Genomic DNA, 22,862 nt, shown 5'->3' on the forward strand with positions numbered 1-22,862 from the left:
CAACATCCCCGTCCTCACCATCCCTGTCCTCAACCATCCTCGTTACCATCCCCGTCCTCAAACATCCCCGTTATCATCCCCGTCCTCAACATCCCCGTTACCATCCCCGTACTCAACCATCCCCATTACCATCCCCGTCCTCAACATCCCCGTCACCATCCCCGTCCTCAACCATCCCCGTTACCATCCCCGTCCTCAACCATCCCCGTTTATCATCCCCGTCCTCAACATCCCTGTCCTCAACATCACCGTCCTCAACATCCCTGTAACATCAACGTCCTCAACATCCCCGTTACCATCCCCATCCTCAACATCCCCGTTACCATCCCCGTCCTCAACCATCCCCGTTACCATCCCCATCCTCAACATCCCCGTTACCATCCCCGTTACCATCCCCATCCTCAACATCCCCGTTACCATCCCTGTCCTCAACATCCCCGTTACCATCCCCGTCACCATCCCCGTAGTCAACCATCCCCGTTAACATCCCAGTCCTCAACCATCCCCGTCCTCAAAATCCCCGTTACCATCCCCGTCCTTAACATCCCCGTTAACATCCCAGTCCTCAACCATCCCCGTCCTCAACATCCCTGTTACCATCCCCGTCCTTAACATCCCCGTTAACATCCCAGTCCTCAACCATCCCCGTCCTCAACATCCCTGTTACCATCCCCGTCCTTAACATCCCCGTTAACATCCCAGTCCTCAACCATCCCCATTACCATCCCCGTCCTCAACATCCCCGTTACCATCCCCTTCCTCAACATCCCCATCACCATCCCCGTCCTCAACATCCCCGTTACCATCCCCGTCCTTAACATCCCCGTTAACATCCCAGTCCTCAACCATCCCCGTCCTGTACATCCCTGTTACCATCATCGTCCTGTTCATCCCCGTTACCATCCCCGTCCTCAACATCCCCGTTACCATCCCTGTCCTTAACATCCCCGTTAACATCCCAGTCCTCAACCATCCCCGTCCTCAACATCCCTGTTACCATCCCCGTCCTTAACATCCCCGTTAATATCCCAGTCCTCAACCATCCCCGTCCTCAACATCCCTGTTACCATCCCCGTCCTTAACATCCCCGTTAACATCCCAGTCCTCAACCATCCCCGTCCTCAACATCCCCGTTACCATCCCCGTCCTCAACATCCCCGTTACCATACCCGTCCTCAACATCCCCGTTACCATCCCCGTCCTCAACCATACCCATCCTCAACCATCCCCGTCCTCAACATCCCCGTTACCATCCCCGTCCTCAACATCCCCGTTGCCATCCCCGTCCTCAACATCCCCGTTACCATCCCCGTCGTCAACATCCCTGTTACCATCCCCGTCGTCAACATCCCCGTTACCATCCCCGTCCTCAACATCCCCGTTACCATCCCCGTCCTCAACATCCCCGTTACCATCCCCATACTCAACATCCCCGTTACCATCCACGTCCTCAACATCCCCGTTACCATCCCCGTTACCATCCCCGTTACCATCCACGTCCTCAACATCCCCGTGACCATCCCCGTCCTCAACCATCACCGTTACCATCCCCGTCCTCAACCATCCCCGTTACCATCCCCGTCCTCATCCATCCCCGTTACCATCCCCGTCCTCAACATCCCCGTCCTCACCATCCCTGTCCTCAACCATCCTCGTTACCATCCCCGTCCTCAACATCCCCGTTACCATCCCCGTACTCAACCATCCCCATTACCATCCCCGTCCTCAACATCCCCGTCACCATCCCCGTCCTCAACCATCCCCGTTACCATCCCCGTCCTCAACCATCCCGTTATCATCCCCGTCCTCAACATCCCTGTCCTCAACATCACCGTCCTCAACATCCCTGTAACATCAACGTCCTCAACATCCCCGTTACCATCCCCATCCTCAACATCCCCGTCCTCAACATCCCCGTTACCATCCCCATCCTCAACATCCCCGTTACCATCCCCGTCCTCAACCATCCCCGTTACCATCCCCATCCTCAACATCCCCGTTACCATCCCCGTTACCATCCCCATCCTCAACATCCCCGTTACCATCCCTGTCCTCAACATCCCCGTTACCATCCCCGTCACCATCCCCGTAGTCAACCATCCCCGTCCTCAAAATCCCCGTTACCATCCCCGTCCTTAACATCCCCGTTAACATCCCAGTCCTCAACCATCCCCGTCCTCAACATCCCTGTTACCATCCCCGTCCTTAACATCCCCGTTAACATCCCAGTCCTCAACCATCCCCGTCCTCAACATCCCTGTTACCATCCCCGTCCTTAACATCCCCGTTAACATCCCAGTCCTCAACCATCCCCGTCCTCAACATCCCCGTTACCATCCCCGTCCTTAACATCCCCGTTAACATCCCAGTCCTCAACCATCCCCGTCCTGTACATCCCTGTTACCATCATCGTCCTGTTCATCCCCGTTACTATCCCCGTCCTCAACATCCCCGTTACCATCCCTGTCCTTAACATCCCCGTTAACATCCCAGTCCTCAACCATCCCCGTCCTCAACATCCCTGTTACCATCCCCGTCCTTAACATCCCCGTTAACATCCCAGTCCTCAACCATCCCCGTCCTCAACATCCCTGTTACCATCCCCGTCCTTAACATCCCCGTTAACATCCCAGTCCTCAACCATCCCCGTCCTCAACATCCCCGTTACCATCCCCATCCTTAACATCCCCGTTAACATCCCAGTCCTCAACCATCCCCGTCCTGTACATCCCTGTTACCATCATCGTCCTGTTCATCCCCGTTACCATCCCCGTCCTCAACATCCCCGTTATCATCCCTGTCCTCAACATCCCCGTTACCATCCCCGTCCTCAACATCCCCGTCCTCAACCTCCCCGTCCTCAACGATCCCCGTTACCATCCTCGTTCCTCAACATCCCCGTTACCATCCCCGATACCATCCCCGTCCTCAACATCCCCGTTACCATCCCCGTTACCATCCCTGTGCTCAACATCCCCGTTACTCCCCAATGAATGATCGCTCCCATGTGTATTCAGCCATATGCTTCCAATGTCTGCTCACCCCTTCCCACAGGCAGCTTCCGTAGTGAGAATGAGGTCAACCCCACAGACAACCTTGACTTCAGACACCACAACTATAAGGACATGAGACAGGTGAGTGTTTAATGAGAGTGTGACGGGTGAGATTGATACTGTCCTTCATCTCTTCCTCATCCCTCTCCTCTCCTCCCTTACTCCTCTCTCACTATCTTCCTCCTCTCCCGCTCCCATTCTCCCTCCATCACACCTCTTCCCACCTGCCTCCCTCCCTCTCTCCCTCCATCCCTCCCTCATCTCTGCCACTCTCCCTTCTCCCTCCATCACACCTCTTCCCACCTCCCTCCATCCCTCCCTCCATCATCTCTGCCACTCTCCCTTCTCCCTCATCCACTTCTTTCCTCCCTCCCTCTCTCCATGTCAGATGATGAAGGTGATAAATGAGGAGTGTCCTAACATCACTAGGATCTATAACATTGGGAAGAGCTCTGCAGGCCTGAAGATGTATGCCATGGAGATCTCTGACAACCCCGGGGAACACCAGACAGGTGAGTGTGTGTGTGTGTTTGTTTGTTTGTGTGTGTGATAGTTGAGCCATACAGCAAAGGAACACACACACATACTAAGTGATCACAAAACACCATCACAGGATGTCATCTTCCTCACCAGGTGAGCCAGAGTTCCGCTACACGGCGGGTCTCCATGGTAATGAGGCACTGGGGCGGGAGCTGCTCCTCCTGCTGATGCAGTTCATGTGTAAGGAGTATAATGAGAACAACCCCAGAGTGCGCCGCCTGGTGGAGGGAGTGAGAATACACCTGGTTCCCTCACTCAACCCAGACGCCTACGAACTGGCCTACGAGATGGTGAGGGACCTGGGCTCATTCCAGAAAGATGCTCCAACAAGGAATATACAGTATATGTTTAAGCTGATGAAACTGGAACCAATGTTACATTACATACTGTCCTTCCATATCCGGTTTCTCACACCCCTCAAACTCCCTGCTCTTAATCTCTCCAATAGAGATCCTTTCTTTATTATTTTCTAGCCTCCTCTCTCGTCTCCAGGGCTCTGAGATGGGGAATTGGGGTCTGGGCCACTGGACTGAGGAGGGATACGATATCTTCCAGAACTTCCCGGACCTCAACAGTGTTCTATGGGGGGCAGAGGACAGAGGCTGGGTCCCACGCATTGTACCTAATCACCACATCCCACTCCCAGAGAACTTCCTCAATGGCTCGGTGGGTGTTAGGGCTACAGATGTTGTTTTTAATATTTATTTATTTTGTATTGTTAATTTTCCAATTATACTACAGTTTGTATTTCTGGTGCTAGATCTACATTTCTCTCCCACTCTCTCTCTGTAGGTTGCCCTGGAAACCAAAGCCATTATTAACTGGATGGAGCGGACCCCATTTGTGTTGGGAGCCAATTTGCAGGGTGGAGAGAAAGTGGTGGCGTACCCGTTTGACATGCAGCGACCTCCAAAGGCTACATGGGTGGGTTCTGTTCTGACTGGAATAGGATGAATCAGCACTGGCAGGGCCGGATTACCGAACAAGCACTCAGAGCACATGCCCCAGGGCCCTGACTTCCATGGTGCCCCCAATCCCAAATCATGGGGTTGGGGTAGCAAAGTGTTCTCTCAGCATCATGGCAAAATGTGAACAAAAGCATAAGATGAGCTATGAAACATTAAGAAACATTAAAAATAATTCCCTGCCTCATTGCAAAAAGTGTACAATTACAGGAAATGTTCTTACAACTGCCCTGATGCCCAAAATGCTGTAGTCCGGCCCTGAACACTGGTGTCCAAAAGTAGTCCACTATTTAGTGAATTTCTATGTAGGGAATTCTATGTACCCAAGGAATTATATTTGCACTGGGAGCCAAGAGAATAGTGTTCCATTTCAGGCCCTGCCCTGGTCTCTTCTATAACATGAACATATGTCTTATTCCTCTGTCTTCCAACAGACTTTGGGGTCTCGGCGTGAGTTGAGACCCGGTGTGAACCATGAGATGAATGAGGAAACGTGGGCCCGGATGCAGCGTCAGAATGGGGACGCGCTACGAGAGACGTCTGACGACACCATGTTCCGCTGGCTGGCCATGTCGTACGCCCACAGCCACCTGACCATGACGGAGACCCAGCGGGGCTCCTGCCACACAGACGACATCTCTGGGGGACAGGGCATCATCAACAGGGCCAGTTGGAAACCTGTGGTGGGAAGTGAGTCTCTATGGGGAGGGGGAGAGATGTGAATAGTAGTAATGAGGGAAAGGGAAGAGGGAGAGTCAGGGGAAGAGGGAGAGAGATGGCGAGAAAAAAATGAAAGGAGAGAGTATGACAAAGAGAGAATGAGGGCGGAAGAGAAAAGTACAGAAAAATCTGGTGAGAGAGCTCCTAATTAACCCAATATCATGTATTCTTCCCTCCCCGCCACGCTGTAAATTCCCAGGTATGAATGACTTCAGCTACCTGCACACTAACTGCTTTGAGCTGTCTGTCTTCCTGGGCTGTGACAAGTTTCCTCATGAGAGTGAGCTTCCTCTGGAATGGGAGAACAACCGGGAGGCACTACTGTCCTTCATAGAACAGGTGAGAATACACTGTTTTTAAACCATTCTCATACTTGTTTTTTAATGTATTTAATGTGTCTTTACTGGAAACTGTACTGTATGTTGCTGATGAGTAAATACTTGATTGTATTGCATCCAGTGATGTCATCTGATCATTGAGCCCTTATATAGGTGCTGTTTCCTGTGCTAGGTGCATCGTGGGATAAAGGGCATAGTGAGGGACATGGAGGGTAAACCCCTGGCCAACGCCACCATTTCTGTGGACGGCGTCAAGCACGATGTCAAGACTGGTAAACCTGCATTCACACCCAAACTTGAACCCGATCTAACATTTCTGGAGATACCTGAAAATAGCTGTGCAGCGATGCTCCCCATCCAATCTGACAAAGCTTGAGAAGATGGGAGAATCTCCCCAAATACAGGTGTGCCAAACTTGTAGCATCATACCCAAGAAGACTCAAGGCTATAATCCCTGCCAAAGCTGCTTCAACAAAGTACTGAGTAAAAGATCTGAATACTTATGTAAATGTATTTTTATTTTTTATTTTATTTGCAAAACTTTCTAAATACCTGTTTTTGCTTGTCATTATGGGGTATTGTGTGTAGATCGATGAGGGGGGGAAAACAATTTAATAAATTTTAGAACAAGGCTGTAACGTAACAAAATGGGGGGAAAAAGTCAAGGGGTCTGAATACTTTCCGAATGCACTGTATAACACCAAATGACATCTCTGATCCACTTTCTCTCTCTTTCTGCTCTCTCTTTCTGCTCCCTCCCTTTCTCACACCCTCTTCCTCCCTCCCTCTCTCCCTCTTCTTCTCTCTCACCCCCCAACCTATAGCTGCGGCTGGTGACTACTGGCGGTTGTTGAACCCCGGGGAGTACCGTGTGACGGCTCGCATCGACGGCTACACGCTCCAGACCCGGCTGTGCATTGTGGGCTACGACTCCGGAGCCACCCCCTGTAGCTTCACCCTGGCCAAGTCCAACTGGGACCGAATTAAGCAGATTATGGTCCTCCACGGCAAGAGGCCCATACGGCTTGTTACCAAAGCACCCCCCCGGGTAGGAAGTGACATCAGCGGTGGGTCAGTTGGCAGCGTAGACGCAACAAAGATGGGTGCCACTGGCGGGATGGGCGGGACGTCGGCCAACTCCCATAATGCAGAGCGTCTCCGGCGGTTACGGCTGATGCGCCTGCGCAAGATGCACCAGCAGAGACTCAGGTATAACTTCTCCACCACCAAGCCCGTTGCCACGACGACCACCACGGCGGCCCCCACAACGACGGCGGAGCTGGAGACAGAGAGCACTACTTCCTGGTATGACTCGTGGTTCCCTGTGGAGAGTTCGTACACAGAGCCCACACCTGCCGAGGTCTTCACAGAGATCCAGGAGTCAGAGCCTACACAGGACTACACCTTTGAGTACAAATTCGAAGATTACTAAGGTGAATTTAATTAAATTGCTAAAGTAACAAATTACAGTTTTTAAAAACACAATCATTATTAAAATTGTGTGAAATTAAAAACATATTTAATTCCTTGCAGAGCTGAAAGAAAATATAGCATTTAAAAAAAACACTTTTTATAAATAATACTTTCTCTGTGCTCTTCCATTTATGTCTCATGATGGTCTGTATTCTGATATTTTTTGTAATGCTCACACATAGATCAGAGAATAGTCTGCATTCTCTCTCTGCAGAGCAGGGAGTTAACAGCATGTTTTTCATATTATTTACTTAAGCAAGCCTATTCTGAGACGTAGATATAGGGTGCTTCAAATGTTTCACAATAAAAGAGTATAAACAGGTTATTTGACACACGCTGAAGTCATGCTTTGCCTCAAAACGTGGATTCTTATGTTTGGTTAGATATGATTACTAATATCTATGGAAACTGCGGTGTGTTTGTATTATTACATTAAAAGTGTTAAAAAAAGTATATCTTTGTTGTTTATATGATGTTGCAAGGCCTTCACCTACAGAGAAATAGGACCACAAACACAACTAAATATTCATTTTGATGACATATTATCCTAAGTATTGCGGTACAAATAATAGTGTTTATAACGAAGTCAATAATAACAGTATATTTCTTTAAGTTATTGGAAGGAGAATTTGTAACAGCTGCTAGTGAGTGATAGTGGAAGGGGTAGGTACCTTTCTCCCGCTCAACTTTTGGAATTCTGTACACCGGGATATCTCTGAGGATGGACGTTTTCCGCTAATGACGTAGTCAACATCCTGTGTAGTTTGGAAAAGGGGAGTTTTTTTGCTAGCAATATCTCTGGTTATAGTTAATACCACCATCGCTTAACTAAACAAGCTAGTGAAACTATATTCAAAATACATTTGTATTTATTTTAAACTTGTTAAAAATTGTACTGAAATTAATTAGTTAACGTTAAGCTAGCCTACTCATACTATAGCCGGTAATTTCTGGTGGATCAAGTTTGTGTCGAGGAGAGAACAAGGTAAAACTACTTTATCTTACTAGCTAGCTATGTTTCAAGTCTGTCGCAGTCTTTAATCGGCTAAACTGTCATTAGCAGCAACCTGTTGATTTGCTGAATTGTTGGAAGTTGATTTGATAGTGACAGTTGTGCCCTGTAGCTTTCAGACGCTAGCTAGTTCGCTAAAGTTATCTAGTTGCTAATGTTAACTGCTAGTTACAGATAACATTGTTGGTTATTGTACTACAGCAAAAACGGTGCCTAATACTGCTACCAGTATGTCCAATAACTTAATTCAGATCATGTTGTATAGTTAATCACCAAGTTTGAGTAACTAACAAGCTACACACTGTGTGTGAGAGAGATAATGTCACACATCAGTGTGGATAATTAGCATGACAGCAGCGGCGTGTAGCTGAAAGTGACACAGGACTTGATCTCATCGTTGCAGGCTGCCTGCGTTAGAAGACAAGAGGCTGTTCACACCACCACCATGAAGCTTTTCAGTCTGAGTGTGCTGTATAAAGGGACCACCAAGTCTAACCTACTGAAAGCTGCCTTCGACCTGTCATCCTTCAGCTTCTTCCAGAAGTCCAGGTAGGATTGGCTCTTTGTCTATGTATCTATGGGCCAGTTTCCCTGGACACAGATTAAGCCTAGTCCTGGACTAAACAATACTTTAAATTAAGAATTTCCATTAAACCTCTAGGAATGTGATTAGTCAGTGTTTTGGGAAACCAGCCCTATCGTTTATGACAGAGGGGGGGGGGCAGGCTTACCCTCCATTTGTGGAGTAGAGCTATCCTAACCTCCCGCAGGACTTTGTTCCATCCCCAGTAATATAAATACACACATTCTACTAATCAGCTGCTCCTTGATTAGCTGAATCAGGAAGTGTGTTCGTGTAGGGCTGGCGCTATTAGTAATGCACACCCACTAGCTCTCTTGGAGAAGGGTTGGCCACACCATGTTTCAATTATGACATGTCACCTGTTTCTTAAAAAAAATAGTGTTTAAAAAAGCAGTGTTGCCCAGGTTTTCCGATTGCTACATGAGTATTAATTGAGACTTGCTTCATTATTTGTGTGTGGTTGTGTCTCAGTGTTCAGGAGTTCATGACATTCACCAGTGACCTCATTGTTCAACGCTCGTCTATAGGGAGCCGAGCCTCTGTCAAAGAACAAGGTTAGTGTGAGGACGACATACACACCTAGGCAGCTCTCTCTCTTACACATACACACCACACACAATACCACCCACATTCACTAACTCCACGTTAGCCCCCATAGGTGTCTCAGAGACTGAATGTGTGTGTGTTCCCTCTCAGAGTACCTGTGTCACGTGTATGTAAGGAACGACTCCCTGGGTGCGGTGGTGATTGCTGACGGAGAGTATCCCTCTAGAGTGTGCTTCACCCTACTGGATAAGGTAGGAGAGTATCCCTCTAGAGTGTGCTTCACCCTACTGGATAAGGTAGGAGAGTATCCCTCGAGTGTGCTTCACCCTACTGGATAAGGTAGGAGAGTATCCCTCTAGAGTGTGCTTCACCCTACTGGATAAGGTAGGAGAGTATCCCTCGAGTGTGCTTCACCCTACTGGATAAGGTAGGAGAGTATCCCTCTAGAGTGTGCTTCACCCTACTGGATAAGGTAGGAGAGTATCCCTCGAGTGTGCTTCACCCTACTGGATAAGGTAGGAGAGTATCCCTCGAGTGTGCTTCACCCTACTGGATAAGGTAGGAGAGTATCCCTCTAGAGCAGGGGTCTCCAGCTTTTTCTAGCATGAGAGCTACTTTTAAAAGAATGTCACAAGCTACTCCATATTTTATATATTTTTAGCTTTTAAATAGGCACATTTTTCTATTCTCCTCTACCCTAAAAATCTTCCCCGGGTCCTTAGTGTACACGAGATGTTTTATATCAATATACCTTGTAAAACAATGGGACTAAGGGGTCCCATAAAATTATATTATGTATTTTCAAGAATTCAGTTTTCCTCTGGGGGTTTTCTCCAGTTTTTTTCTCTCAATATTACAATTATTCATACAGAAACAATGTAAATGGATGTTCTGAGTCCTTGGCAATGCTTAAATCACATTAGAAGACCAATTTTGAGTCAGAAAAACAAGAGTGTAATTCCTGTTTAATTGCGCATTTAGAAAGAGTGGAATGTGTCGTCTAGTGGTGTTACTGATTGAATTACTGCTGCAGCTTGTCATGGCAGAATATGCAAAACAACGGCCACCAAATTGTTACAAATAATCTTGTCAGCTAAGCCTACTTTATAGTTAACATTTAATTCGAGAAGGTTTTTGTGGAAAGTCTTTCTGTCTACCCACAAGACTGTTATCATTACTAGCATCGCTAACTGGCTACATAAGGAGTGATAGGCAAACGCGCGCACCAAACAGACAGACCGGGGCAATACTGCTGAAAATTAATTGGCAGATATTGTGTTACGTTTGACCATATTGACCTATTCTTGTGATCTGCCTTACATTCAGACCCACTTACTGAGTGGAGTCGGAGAACTAGATGAGTTTCTGCATTTCCTATGTTAGGGCCATTAGTCATGGATTGTTAGTCATAAAATATTACTGCCTCTGAGGATTTACCATCTGTCTTTTTGAAATTCAATTTAGAAACTCAGTGGTTTGATTGATGCATGTATCCTGCTTCGGATGAGTACTCAGTCCTGACTACTCTCTCCTTCTCTCCTCCCCTCTCTTTCAGGTGCTGGAGGAATTTTCCAGACAGGTGAGCAGTATAGACTGGCCCTCTGGTTCTCCTGACACTGTCCACTATACTGCCCTGGACAGCTACCTCGCCAAGTACCAGGTAACACACACACTCCCTCTTACAGGTTAATCACAATTGATTTATTTACATTTTGATTTGCATTAGAATACATCAATATGTTGCACACGATTGAGCTGATCTGGAAGTGAGTTCCATAGATGGACTTCTTATAACAACAAGTGTTGCAATGTGGGGTTTTGTTTATGCGTTAACTTAACCCTGTTTATTTGCCTGTAGAATCCTCGGGAGGCGGACGCAATGAGTAAAGTACAAGCTGAGCTGGACGAAACCAAAATAATTCTGGTGAGTTGAGTTCTCGTGTGTGTGTGTGTGTAATAACAAAATGTAACATTCATTTTAATTAAAGTGTAAGAACATTTTCTGAAACAAATAAGGAATAAGCAGCCTTTATACAGACAGAACAACTGTGATGACACAGTTGAGTGACTGAAATGTGTCATGATTCTACAATAAATGTCCATGGAGTCTTTTTGAAATGTGCTCGCATATCTACATCCATGGGTAGTATCCAAAGAAATATCCAAAAGTACTTTGATGTAAGAGAACTCCACACACAGCACTTGCAAATAAATATCTGATTTAATCTGCCAATGTTTCAGTCTTCGTCAAAGCAACTCTTTGCCAACAGCAATACTCTTCAATGTTTACCAAATGCATTGATTCATTCATTATATCTTATTTGAACAAGAGCAGTCACATGAGGGCTATGTCATCCTACCTGACCCAGTAACTGGGATAAAGGTTATGACACATCCGGATAGAAATATATTGAATAGAACAGACATGCTAATCTATTATCTAGAGTAAGAAATCCTGTCTGCTCTAAATATGACATTTCTGTTTGCACTGTTGTTGGTGCACATAGAATTGTGTTGCACCCTTCTAAATGTGACTCAGATGTTAGTTGGAATCTACTGGTTGGAACATATTTTACTCCAAGGAAACTGTCGAGTTCTTCTCTCTTATGAAGAGTACTGATTTTTAAGTAAATCATACTTGAGCATCTGCTACAGGTGCTGGACCCTTAAGGTTTCTCTGCTGGTTTCTCTGCTGGTGCTGTTTGCTGCGGTGCTACTACATTTTCCAGACGTTTCTCCCCTGTGTGAGAAATATGCCTTCTCAGTTGCCTTTTCAGATTTGACTCCTGGTTGAAACATTTCCCACATTTCCCACAATTTGTTGTTTCTCGTTTCTCTCATGTGTGAATCCTCATATGTCTGTTCAGCTGTGTCTTAGAGATGAAGCATTTGACATATTTTAACGTTGATATGATTTCTTCAAAGTGTGAGTAATCATATGAGCTTTCAGGTGATCCTCACGGTAGAAGCATTTCCCACATTCTTGACATGTATATGAATCAAATTAAATGTTATTTGTCACGTGCGCCGAATACAACAGGTGTTCACCTTACAGTGAAATGCTTACTTAAGACCTTAACCAACAATGCACTTTTAAGAAACACCCCCCAAAAAGTTACAGATAAGAATAACAAATAATGAAAGAGCAGCAGTAAATAACAGTAGCCAGGCTATATACAGCGGGTACCGGTACAGAGTCAATGTGCAGGGGCACCGGTATTGAGGTAATATGTACATGTAGGTAGAGTTATTAAAGTGACTATGCATAGATATTAACAGAGAGGCAGCAGTGTATGGGGGGGGGTGGCAATACAAATAGTCTGGGTAGCCATTTGATTAGCTGTTCAGGGGTCTTATGGCTTTGGGGTGGATGCTGTTTAGAAGCCTCTTAGACCTAGACTTGGCGCTCCGGTACCGCTTGCCGTGTGGTAGCAGAGAGAACAGTCTATGACTAGGGTGGCTGGAGTCTTTGACAATTTTTAGGGCCTTCCTCTGATTCTCTCTGCTGCTCTTGCTGTCTCAAACTCTGAAAGCCAACTTACATTTACTCCTGAGGTGCTGACCTGTTGCATCCTCTATAACCACTGTGATTATTATTTGACCCCGCTGGTCATCTATGAAAGTTTGAACAATGATCTGGCTTTAATGGCCATGTACTCTTATATTCTCCACCGGGCAAAGCCAGAAAAGAACTGGCCCCCCCCTCAGATCTTCCTCTCTAGGTTTCTTCCTAGGTTCCTACCTTTTCTAGGGAGTTTTTCCTAGCCACCGTGCTTTATCTGAATTGCTTGCTCTTTGGGGTTTTATGCTGCGCTTCTGTATCAGCACTTTGTGACATCTGCTGATGTAAAAAGGGCTTTCTAAATACATTTGATTGATATGCTTGATCAGAGCAGAATTATTTTTGATGCATTTGCCACGTTCTTTACGCTGACATGGCTTCTCCCCTGTCTGACATCTGATATGGATAGTCAGATCTGACTTTTGGATTAAACATTTCCTACAATCCTTACACTCATATGGTTTCTCTCCTATGTGAATCATCATATGCTAAAGCTTACCATATGCTTCCCAGTCCAAATAATTTGCACCTAGTTTTATGATTTTTTTCCCCCCTTCTTGAGGCTAGTCGAAGTCTACACACCTTCGGTGATTGGTCAACAGTAAGGATTCTTCAATTAAGTGTTTTTTTGTCATTTAACGGAGAAGGCTATTTTTTTTCATTTGAGAAATGCTGCACCAAACATCTTAGTAAATTGTCAAATCGCACAATTAAGACCTCTGCAGAAAGGTCAAAATATATTACAGATTTCTTGATTGATCTTAGATTAATTGAGACTATTTTGAGGAAGTGAATATTGGCTATTTGTTGCCACGATGTCTCAAACTGTAATATTTTCTCACATTTTTCAACAAAAGGTCTTTAAAGGGAGTATGCGAGGTACAGATGTTCGCTTCGCCTAGCCGAGTTGTGCTAGGAGCAAACCAAACCTAATGTGGACGCCTTTAGTCAGTATGTCCTTACGGTATAAATATTTGTCACATTCTTGGCACCTACACTGAGTATACCAAACATTAGGAACAACTTCCTAATATTGAGTTGCCACCCCCCTTTTGCCATCAGAACAGCCTCAATTCGTCGTGGCATGGACTCTACAAGGTGTTGAAAGTGTTCCACATGGATACTGGCCCATGTTGACTCCAATGCTTCCCACAGTTGTGTCAAGTTGGCTGGATGTCGTTTAGTTGGTGGACCATTCTTGATACACACATGTAACTGTTGAGTGTGTTAAACCCAGCAGCATTGCAGTTCTTGACACAAACTAGCGCGCCTGGCACCTGCTACCATACCCTGTTCAAAGGCACTTACATCTTTTGTGTTGCCCATTCACCCTCTGAATGGCACACATACACAATCAATGTTTCAGTTGTTGCAAGGGTTAAATGTCCTTCTTTAACCGTTTTTCTCCCCTTCATCTACACTGATTGAAGTGGATTTAACAGGTTACCTCAATAAGGGATCATAGCTTTCACCTGGAATCACCTGGTCAGTATATGTCATGGAAAGAGCAGGTGTCCTTAATGTTTTGTATACTCAGTGTATATGGTTTCAACCCTTAGTGAATCATCACCTGCCTGGTCAGATCTGACTTGGATGAAACAATTCCCCCAATCTTTGCAATTATATGGCTTCTCCTTTGTGTGAATCATCATATGTCTGGCCAGATGTGTCTTAAAGATGAAGCACTTTACACATTATTTGCATTGACATGATTTCTTCTCTCTTCTTTTACAATCAGGAGAGAAACATTTGCCATTAACATGACAAATGTTTAGTTTCAGCTTTAGTGTGAGTTTCCAGGTGATCTATCAAACTCACTGTGGACTCAAGGTCTTTCCCGCGCACACCACAGAGATGTTCATTATGCTTAATGTGTTTGGTTCGCACATGAAAAGTTAAATAAAGCAGTGAAGTAATATTACTTTTAGACGCCTTGCAACAATGAGAAGCAGCATGTCTTTAACTAGGAGATTTCAAACAGGACAACTTTTGGTTTATGCTGCCTGGCAGAAGTCCTCCACTCTTCTGCAGTTCAGAGTAGTCTGGATGTACTGCAGAGAGGGGCTGAGGGTCACTGCTTGGTTATCTTAAAAAATATAAAACAATTCTTCTACCTTGACATTAGAGTATGTTGTGTAGATTTTTGACAAAATATTATGACAATGAAATCTAGTTCAACCCCACTGTAACACAATAAAATGTGAAGAAATCCAAGCGGTCTGAATACTTTGGCAAAGCACTGTAAATATAAGGTGGATGAAGGAGTATGTAAACATTGTTTAAGTGACCAGTGTTTCATGTCTCTATATACACTACCGGTCAAAAGTTTTAGAACACCTACTCTTTCAAGAGTTTTTCTTTATTTGTACTATTTTCTACATTGTAAAATAATAGTGAAGACATCAACTATGAAATAACACACATGTAGTAACCAAAAAAGTGTTAAACAAATCTAAATATATTTGAGATTCATAAAATAGCCACCGTTGCTTTGATGACAGCTTTGCACACTCTTGACATTCTCTCAACCAGATTCATGAGGTAGTCACCTGGAATGCATTTCAATTACCAGGTGTGCCTTAAGTTAATTTGTGGAATTTCTTTCCTTCATGCATTTGAGACAATCAGTTGTTTTGTGACATGGTAGGGGGGCATACAGAAGATAGTTCATATTATGGCAAGAACAGCTGAAATAAGCAAAGAGAAATTACAGTCCATCATTACTTTAAGACATGAAGGTCAGTCAATCCGGAAAGTTTCTTCAAGTGCAGTCGCAAAAACCATCAAGCGCTATGATGAAACTGGTTCTCACTAGGACCACTACAGGAATGGAAGGCCTTTTTTATTTTTTAAACTTTATTTAACTAGGCAAGTCAGTTACGAACAAATTCTTATTTTCAATGACGGCTTAACTGCCTGTTCAGGGGCAGAACGACAGATTTGTACCTTGTCAGCTCGGGGATTTGAACTTGCAACCTTCCGGTTACTAGTCCAACGCTCTAACCACTAGGCTACCCTGCCGTCCCTCATTAGAGTTACCAGCCTCAGAATTTGCAGCCCAAATAAATGCTTCACAGCGTTCAAGTAACAGACACATCTCAACATCAACTGTTCAGAGGAGACTGTGAGTCAGGCCTTCATGGTCGATGTGCTTTAAAAAAACCACTACTAAAGGACACCAATAAGAAGACATGCTTGGGCCAGGAAACAAAAGTAGGGGACATTAGACATTTGTCCTTTGATCTGGAGTCCAAATTGGAGATTTTTGGTTCCAACCACGGTGTTGGTGAAAGGATGATCTCCGCATGTGTTTTTCCCACTGTAAAGCATGGAGAAGGAGGTGTTATGGTGTGGGGGTGCTTTGCTGGGGACACTGATTTATTTAGAATTCAAGGCACACTTAACCAGCATGGCTACCACAGCATTCTACAGCGATACGCTATCCCATCTGGTTTTGGGCTTAGTGGGACTATCATTTTGTTATTCAACAGGACAATGACCCAACACACCTCCAGGCTGTGTAAGGGCTATTTTACCAAGAAGTAGAGTGATGGAGTGCTGCATCAGATGACCTGACCTCCACAATCCCCCAACCTCAACCAAATTGAGATAGTTTGAGATGAGTCGGACCGCATAGTGAAGGAAAAGCAGCGAGCAAATGCTCAGCACATGTGGGATCTCCAAGACTGTTGGGAAAGCATTCCAGGTGAAGCTGGTTGAGAGAATGCCAAGGAAAGCTGTCAAGGCAAATGGTAGCTATTTGAAGAGTCTAAAATAATAAAATATTTAACACTTTTTTTTGGTTACTACATGATTCCATATGAGTTATTGAATATTTTTTATATCTTCACTATTATGTAGAAAATAGTAAAAATAAAGAAAAAACCCTTGAATGAGTAGGTGTTCTAAACGTTTGATCAGTAGTGTACATATAGAGCGGCAGCAGTGTCTAAGGTGCAGGGCAGAGTACCGGGCGGTGGCTGGCTAGTGATGGCTGTTCAACAGTCTGATGGCCTGGAGATAAAAGCTGTTTTTCAGTTTCTCGGTCTAGGCTTTGATGCACCTGTACTGTCTATCTGCTATATGGGAGCAGAGTGAACTGGCTATGGCTCGGCTGGCTGATGTCCTTAATGATCTTCTTGGCCTTCCTGTGACACCAGGTGCTGTAGATGTCCTGGAGGGCAGGCAGTCTGCCTCCGGTGATGCATTGGGATGACTGCACCACCCTCTGGAGAGCAATGCGGTTGCTGGCTGTGCAGTTGCTGTACCAGGCGGTGATGCAGCCAAACAGAATGCTCTCAACGGTGCATCTGGAGAAGTTTTATGAGGGTCTTGGCTGAATTTCTTCAGCCTCCTAAAGTTGAAGAGGTGCTGTTGCGACTTCTTCACCACAGGTTCCATTTCAGGCCCTTGGTGATGTGCACACCAAGGAGTTTGAAGCTTTTGACCCTCTACTGAGGCTCCATCAATGTGGAAGGGGGCGTGCTCTCTCTGATAGTCCACAATCAGATCGTTAGTTTTGTTGACGTTGAAGGAGAGGTTATTTCCCTAGAACCATTCCGCCAGGGCCTGTAGGTTGTCTCAACGTCATTGTTGGTTATCAGGCCTACCACTGTTGTGTCATCAGTAAACTTGATGATCGAGTTGGAGTCGTGCATATCCGGCAATAGATGTCGGTCAATTGGTAATATTCATTTTGTATTCTTCTAATGTATCTTTAGGGGAAAGTAATCTAAAAGTAATCTGATTACTGAGTTTGGATTACCCATTTTTGCAATTTAACTTCAACAGATTACATTTATAAAGTAATCTACCAAACCCTGTAAATTTATCATCTGATTTATGTGATATCTAGCTAGTTGATACAAACCTGCTCTGTGACTTTCTCTGGTTTGAAAACCAAATCCAGTACCATCTGTAGACGTCCGTTCTCCTCTTTGGAATTGGACATTTCTCTGCTAACGTTTTTCCACGGCCTGGGATTTCTCAGAAGCAGCCACTGTTAGTCGTTCAGTAAGAAACACATTCAACGGCTGTAGTTTGGACATTTTGAGTTCAAAATTGAGAGGTTCATATTACCACACAATCCTGTGTGCCTTATCCACCCCATTCCTGTTTCCGATTGTGGCACACAGCTTTTTTGTCTTCAACTTCAACCTAAAACCACCATGTCAACCAAAACTACAGTTATTTGGCCCCCAAATTGTTTTTTGACACCTTTATTTAACTAGGCAAGTCCGTTAAGAACAAATTCTTATTTACAATGACGGCCTATGAACAGTGGATTAACTGCCTTGTTCAGCAGCAGAACAACAGATTTTTACCTTGTCAGCTCGGGATTCGATCGGGGATTCGATCTAGCAACCTTTCGGTTACTGGTCCAACGCTCTACCTACCGCCCACAAGCTAATAAGCTACGATGCAGTCTTGCTATGAAACCGACTGTTAACACTGTACTTGCTAAGTCTAGGGGTCCTAGGCTTGCCTAATGGTTCTGTAACCTGAATGAATGTGTGGATAAATGTGAGAAGAAGAAAAAACATGCCCAAACAAAATATTCATGGCACCAAGAAAAAACAGCTTGCAGAGCTGTGAGGCTGCTAAATTTCCACTTCTACCCACCATTTTCATGTCAATAACAAGAAGTTGTTTACCCGTGGTGTAGTGAACATGTTAAATTTGTCAATCTATCCCTTTTTAATGACTTCTCCACCTCATCTCCTCTCTCAGCACAACACTATGGAAAGTCTGTTGGAGAGAGGAGAGAAGCTAGATGATCTAGTCCAGAAGTCCGAACACCTGGGGAACCAGTCTAAAGCCTTCTACAAGACGGTGAGAAACGTATTGGAACACACACACACACACACACACACACACAATAATTCATGAGAGGACATACCGTATTAGATTGCTAGTGTAATCATACTGTATGTGTGTGTGTGTTCTCCCCAGGCGCGGAAGCAGAACTCTTGCTGTGAGGTCATGTGATGTTGCTGAACCCCTCTTGATCTCCTCACCCCCCGGATGTGCCATGACTATCAGCCTTCATATTATACTTCTTACTCTGCGTGTGTGTGAGCGTACTGGCGAAATGGTTGTGTGGTGAAGTGTATCAGGTGATAGTTGTTGGAGCCTTTTTGCAGTTGATTAGGCCTAAGTGCTGTTTTCTGAATATGTTCAGTGAATTCTATACATTCCTAGTTGTGAAAAAGTACATGAATTGTTTGTGTGTGTGAGAAGTGAACATTGTGCATCAAAGGTGTGTGATTGTGTGTTCTCTGTATTGTGTGTGTGTGTGTGTGTGTGTGTGTGTACAGTAAAGCAGGGGTTATTAAACCTTTTCAGCCTGTGAACCAAATGAGAAAGTTGATGTTTTCTTGGGACCCAAGCTCATGAAAACATGCCCCCTTTTTGGGGGTCCTAAGAAAACATTTTAGTGGCCCCCCTGTTGATGGCGGAGAAAGAAATGGTTTCTGCAATTCTACACATTTTGCCATGGGGCAGAGCATTTTTTTCTGCAGTTTTACAGCTAGTTTCCTGCAATTCTACCCATTTTGACATGGCTTACATCATGTTAATATGGTATCTGAGTGAGAGTAGTTACCAAAATCAATGTGCTCCTGTACAGTGTTGGAAAAAGTACCAATTGTCATAATTGATTAAAAATAAAGATACGTTAATAGAAAAGTGAAAGTCACCCAATAAAATAGAGTAAAAGTATTTGGTTTTAAATATACTTAAGTATCAAATGTGATTGTAATTGCTAAAATATACTTAGTATCAAAAGTTAAAGTATAAATCATTTCAAATTCCTTATATTAGGCAAACCAGATGGTACGATTTTGTTTTTTAATTTATGGATAGCCAGGGACACACAATTTACAAACAAAGCATTTGTGTTTAGTGAGTCATACCAGATCAGGGGCAGTAGAGATGACCAGGGATGTTCTCTTGATAAGTGTGTGAATTGGACCATTTTCCTGTCCTGCTAAGTATTTGAAATGTAAGTACTTTTGGGTGTCTATGGAGTAAAACGTACATTCTTGTATATATATTTTTAAAGTACAGACACAAAAAAAACTACTTTAGTGCTTTAATGTATTTTTACTTAAGTACTTTACACCACTGCCCTTGGCCACGTGGCCTGTTGGTATTTTGCCATGATTACGACAAGTTTAGATAGCTGGCTAGACTGAATTACCAATCTAAAAACTGTTAGCTGACATGGCTAATTGAGTGACTGACATAACGAGAAAACTGGTGATGCACAACCACATTTCTAAATAGCACCTTGTGTATTCTACTATTCTAACTAAGTTTCAACAGTAAGTTGAGACCCCGACTGAGTTCCTAAAAAAAAGAATTTGAAATGCATTTATTAACATCTACATTTGCCACATTTATTCTATACAGACACCTTAATGCAAACTTTTAAATGATATTATGTGAGCTAAGCCTACAAATAAAATATATAAAAACGTTTACAATTCTTCTAAAATGGATTAAATACATTGTTTTCCTCATGTACACACAATACCCCATAATGACAAAGCAAAAAGAGGTCTCAAGTCTTCTTGGGTATGACTAAAAGGTTGGCACACCTGTATTTGAGGAGTTTCTCTGCAGATCCTCTCAAGCTCTGTCAGATTGGATGGAGAGTGTTGCTCTACAGCTATTTTTAGGTCTCCAGAGATGCTAAATTGGGTTCAAGTCCGGGCTCTGGCTGGGCCACACAAAGACATTCAGAGACTTGTCCCGAAGCCACTCCTGCTTTGTCTTCGCTGTGTGCGTAGGGTTATTTTCCTGTTGGAAGGTGAACCTTCGCCCCAGTCTGAGGTCCTGAGCACTCCAGAGCGCTCTTCATCAATGATCTCTCTGTACTTTGCTCTGTTCATCTTTCCCTCGATCCTGACTAGTCTCCCAGTCCCTGCCTCTGAAAAACATTCCCACAGCATGATGCTGCCACTACCATGCTTCACTGTAGGGATGGTGCCAGGTTTCCTCCAGACGTGATGCTTGACATTCTGGCCAAAGAGTTAAATCTTGTTTCTCATGGTCTGAGTCCTTTAGGTGCCTTTTGGCAAACTCCAAGCGGGCTGTCATCTGGCTTCCGTCTGGCTACTCTACCATAAAGCCCTGATTGGTGGAGTGCTGCAGAGATGGTTGTCCTTCTGGAAGGTTCTCCTATCTCCGCAGAGGAACTCTGGAGCTCTGTCAGAATGACCATCGGGTTCTTGCTCACCTCCCTGACCAAGGCCCATCTTCCCTGATTGCTCAGTCTGGCTGGGTGGCCAGCTCTAGGAAGAGTCTGGGTTGTTCCAAACTTCTTCCATGTAAGAATGATGGAGGCCACTGTGTTCTTGGGGACCTTTTAATGCTGCAGAAATGTTTTGGTACCCTTCCCCAGACAATTCCTTCGACCTCATGTCTTGGTTTTTGCTCTGACATGCACTGTCAACTGTGGGACCTTTTATATAGTGTGGTGGAATTATTGAAATCAAAGGAGACTTTTAGATTTCCTAAAAATAATCCAACTTTATTCTTTAATTACTGCAGTAATGGAGCTGGTCGGTAATCACCCCTGGAGGTGATCACTGAGAACTCAATGAGATGGTTTGAGCCACAGCATTTTATAGCAAAGTCCATCCTTCTTCAGTCTATATGACAAACAACAGATGTATGGATTGGGTCACAAGGTTAAGATTTGTATGAAAGATACTTATAATTCACAGCAGACAGTATCTGCTGTAAAAACAGTTCTCATTGTGTAGAGAGCAGGGTCTGGCCCCCAACTCCATACGGGAGCCATCTCCCCCTGGTACCCCAGTACAGAAACATTAACTCATGCTCTGGAATGTGGTATCACCCAAAGACATCGTAAATCTCCTATCAGTGTTATCTCCCAGAGGCCCACTTTCAGTTCACACAGACACAATAGAGTTATAAGAACCCTCTATTCTGTTGTATTAAACAACCATTTGATGCAATACAAGTATTATAACATAATCTTGTAATTTCCACCATAATAGACGGGTGTGTGGCTTTCCAAATCATGTCCAATCAATTTAATTTACCACAGAATGACTCCAATCAAGTTGTAGAAACATCTCAAGGGTGATCAATGGAAACACAATGCACCTGAGCTGAATTTAGTCTCATAGGAAAGGGTCGGAAAACTTATGTAAATCATGTATTTCTGTTTTGTATTTTTAATACATTTGCAAATATTTCTGAAACTGTTTTCGCTTTGTCATTATAGGGTGTTGTGTGTAGATGGATGAACATTTCCTATTTAATCCATTTTAGAATAAGGCTGTAATGTAACAAAATGTTGAAATAGTCAAGGGGTCTGAATATTTTCCTAATGCACCTGTTGCATCAGCAATCCAAAGTGGATCTCAACCCATACTTTAAGAAAGGCTGCAGTAAAGCATCAGGTAACATGGTACCAGATAAGAGTCTTTCATTCTCTGCCGAGAGATTCCAAACTCCGGCAGGCCTTGCAACGTGCCTTCTCTCTCCAGCCTGGCCTGGGACCCGACTCCCTACCCTTCTCCTTGTTCACTCCACACCTGAAATGAGTCCAAGCCACCAGCCAAATTCTGGTAAATAGTCTGAGATGCTGCTGACATTTTTCATCCAACAGAGATAATGGATGATGGACATACGGTTATTTTCAGGCCCTTGGACTGTAAGGAACTCCCTCCAGCTCAAAGTTACACCAATGCATCAGTGTGTACACTCCAGGAACCACAGCCTCACTGTATGTGCCAAATGTTCTAAAATAAACCTTCATGTCGGTTCATCTTATATTATTGTAGCGATTATTTGACAATTGTTTATTTACTTGAGTAAAACCCTCACACCTGCATCCATTCTGTATATTCAGGTTAACCTGCCTACCGACCATAGGTATGTAGCATGCCTTCTTGACTAAAATACCCTCTTCTGTTTGATCATTCAAACTTCTCTTACCGCTCTTAAATGTAACCATGTGTACATTGTATTAAATGTGAAACAATATGGGCTTGCAATCATAATCAATAAAATCATTTGAACCATATCAAGAT

At 44.2% G+C, this 22,862-nt stretch overlaps 2 protein-coding genes across 3 annotated transcripts in view; both read left to right on the forward strand.

The window, feature by feature from the left end:
• The window catches only part of LOC139408495 (inactive carboxypeptidase-like protein X2), a 34,925-nt gene extending 27,527 nt beyond the window's left edge, over nt 1-7,398 (forward strand). Inside the window, exons 12-20 of the mRNA XM_071152464.1 lie at nt 3,055-3,134; nt 3,442-3,565; nt 3,687-3,883; nt 4,086-4,259; nt 4,386-4,517; nt 4,993-5,248; nt 5,478-5,617; nt 5,789-5,888; nt 6,441-7,398. Of these exons, the coding sequence (XP_071008565.1) occupies nt 3,055-3,134; nt 3,442-3,565; nt 3,687-3,883; nt 4,086-4,259; nt 4,386-4,517; nt 4,993-5,248; nt 5,478-5,617; nt 5,789-5,888; nt 6,441-7,048 (1,811 nt within the window). The 3' untranslated portion in view covers nt 7,049-7,398. The remainder of the gene's footprint in view (nt 1-3,054; nt 3,135-3,441; nt 3,566-3,686; nt 3,884-4,085; nt 4,260-4,385; nt 4,518-4,992; nt 5,249-5,477; nt 5,618-5,788; nt 5,889-6,440) is intronic.
• Nucleotides 7,399-7,800: 402 nt separating this feature from the next.
• On the forward strand, nt 7,801-22,855 carry LOC139408506 (synaptobrevin homolog YKT6-like). Of its 2 annotated transcripts, XR_011634296.1 has the most exons (9): nt 7,801-8,074; nt 8,505-8,650; nt 9,156-9,238; nt 9,381-9,481; nt 10,786-10,890; nt 11,089-11,154; nt 18,523-18,624; nt 18,745-19,261; nt 19,326-22,855. XR_011634296.1 is itself a non-coding variant. In XM_071152476.1 (8 exons), the coding sequence occupies exons 2-8, from the start codon at nt 8,547-8,549 to the stop codon at nt 18,778-18,780; spliced, it is 597 nt and encodes a 198-aa protein (XP_071008577.1). In that variant the 5' UTR covers nt 7,801-8,074; nt 8,505-8,546; the 3' UTR covers nt 18,781-22,855. The 2 variants fall into 2 exon arrangements, 1 of the variants encoding a protein (XP_071008577.1); XM_071152476.1 differs by having other exon boundaries at nt 18,745-22,855.
• The last annotated feature ends 7 nt before the right edge of the window (nt 22,856-22,862 follow it).

Source organism: Oncorhynchus clarkii, chromosome 5, assembly GCF_045791955.1.
Source record: "Oncorhynchus clarkii lewisi isolate Uvic-CL-2024 chromosome 5, UVic_Ocla_1.0, whole genome shotgun sequence".
Taxonomy (NCBI): domain Eukaryota; kingdom Metazoa; phylum Chordata; class Actinopteri; order Salmoniformes; family Salmonidae; genus Oncorhynchus; species Oncorhynchus clarkii.

Bases quoted from the DNA above. Each gene is read 5' to 3' on its own strand.
- LOC139408506 (XM_071152476.1), top strand. From the start codon at position 8,547: ATGAAGCTTTTCAGTCTGAGTGTGCTGTATAAAGGGACCACCAAGTCT. The intron at 9,482-10,785 runs GTAGGAGAGTAT...CCTCTCTTTCAG, and splicing joins GCTTCACCCTACTGGATAAG to GTGCTGGAGGAATTTTCCAG. The intron at 10,891-11,088 runs GTAACACACACA...ATTTGCCTGTAG, and splicing joins GCTACCTCGCCAAGTACCAG to AATCCTCGGGAGGCGGACGC.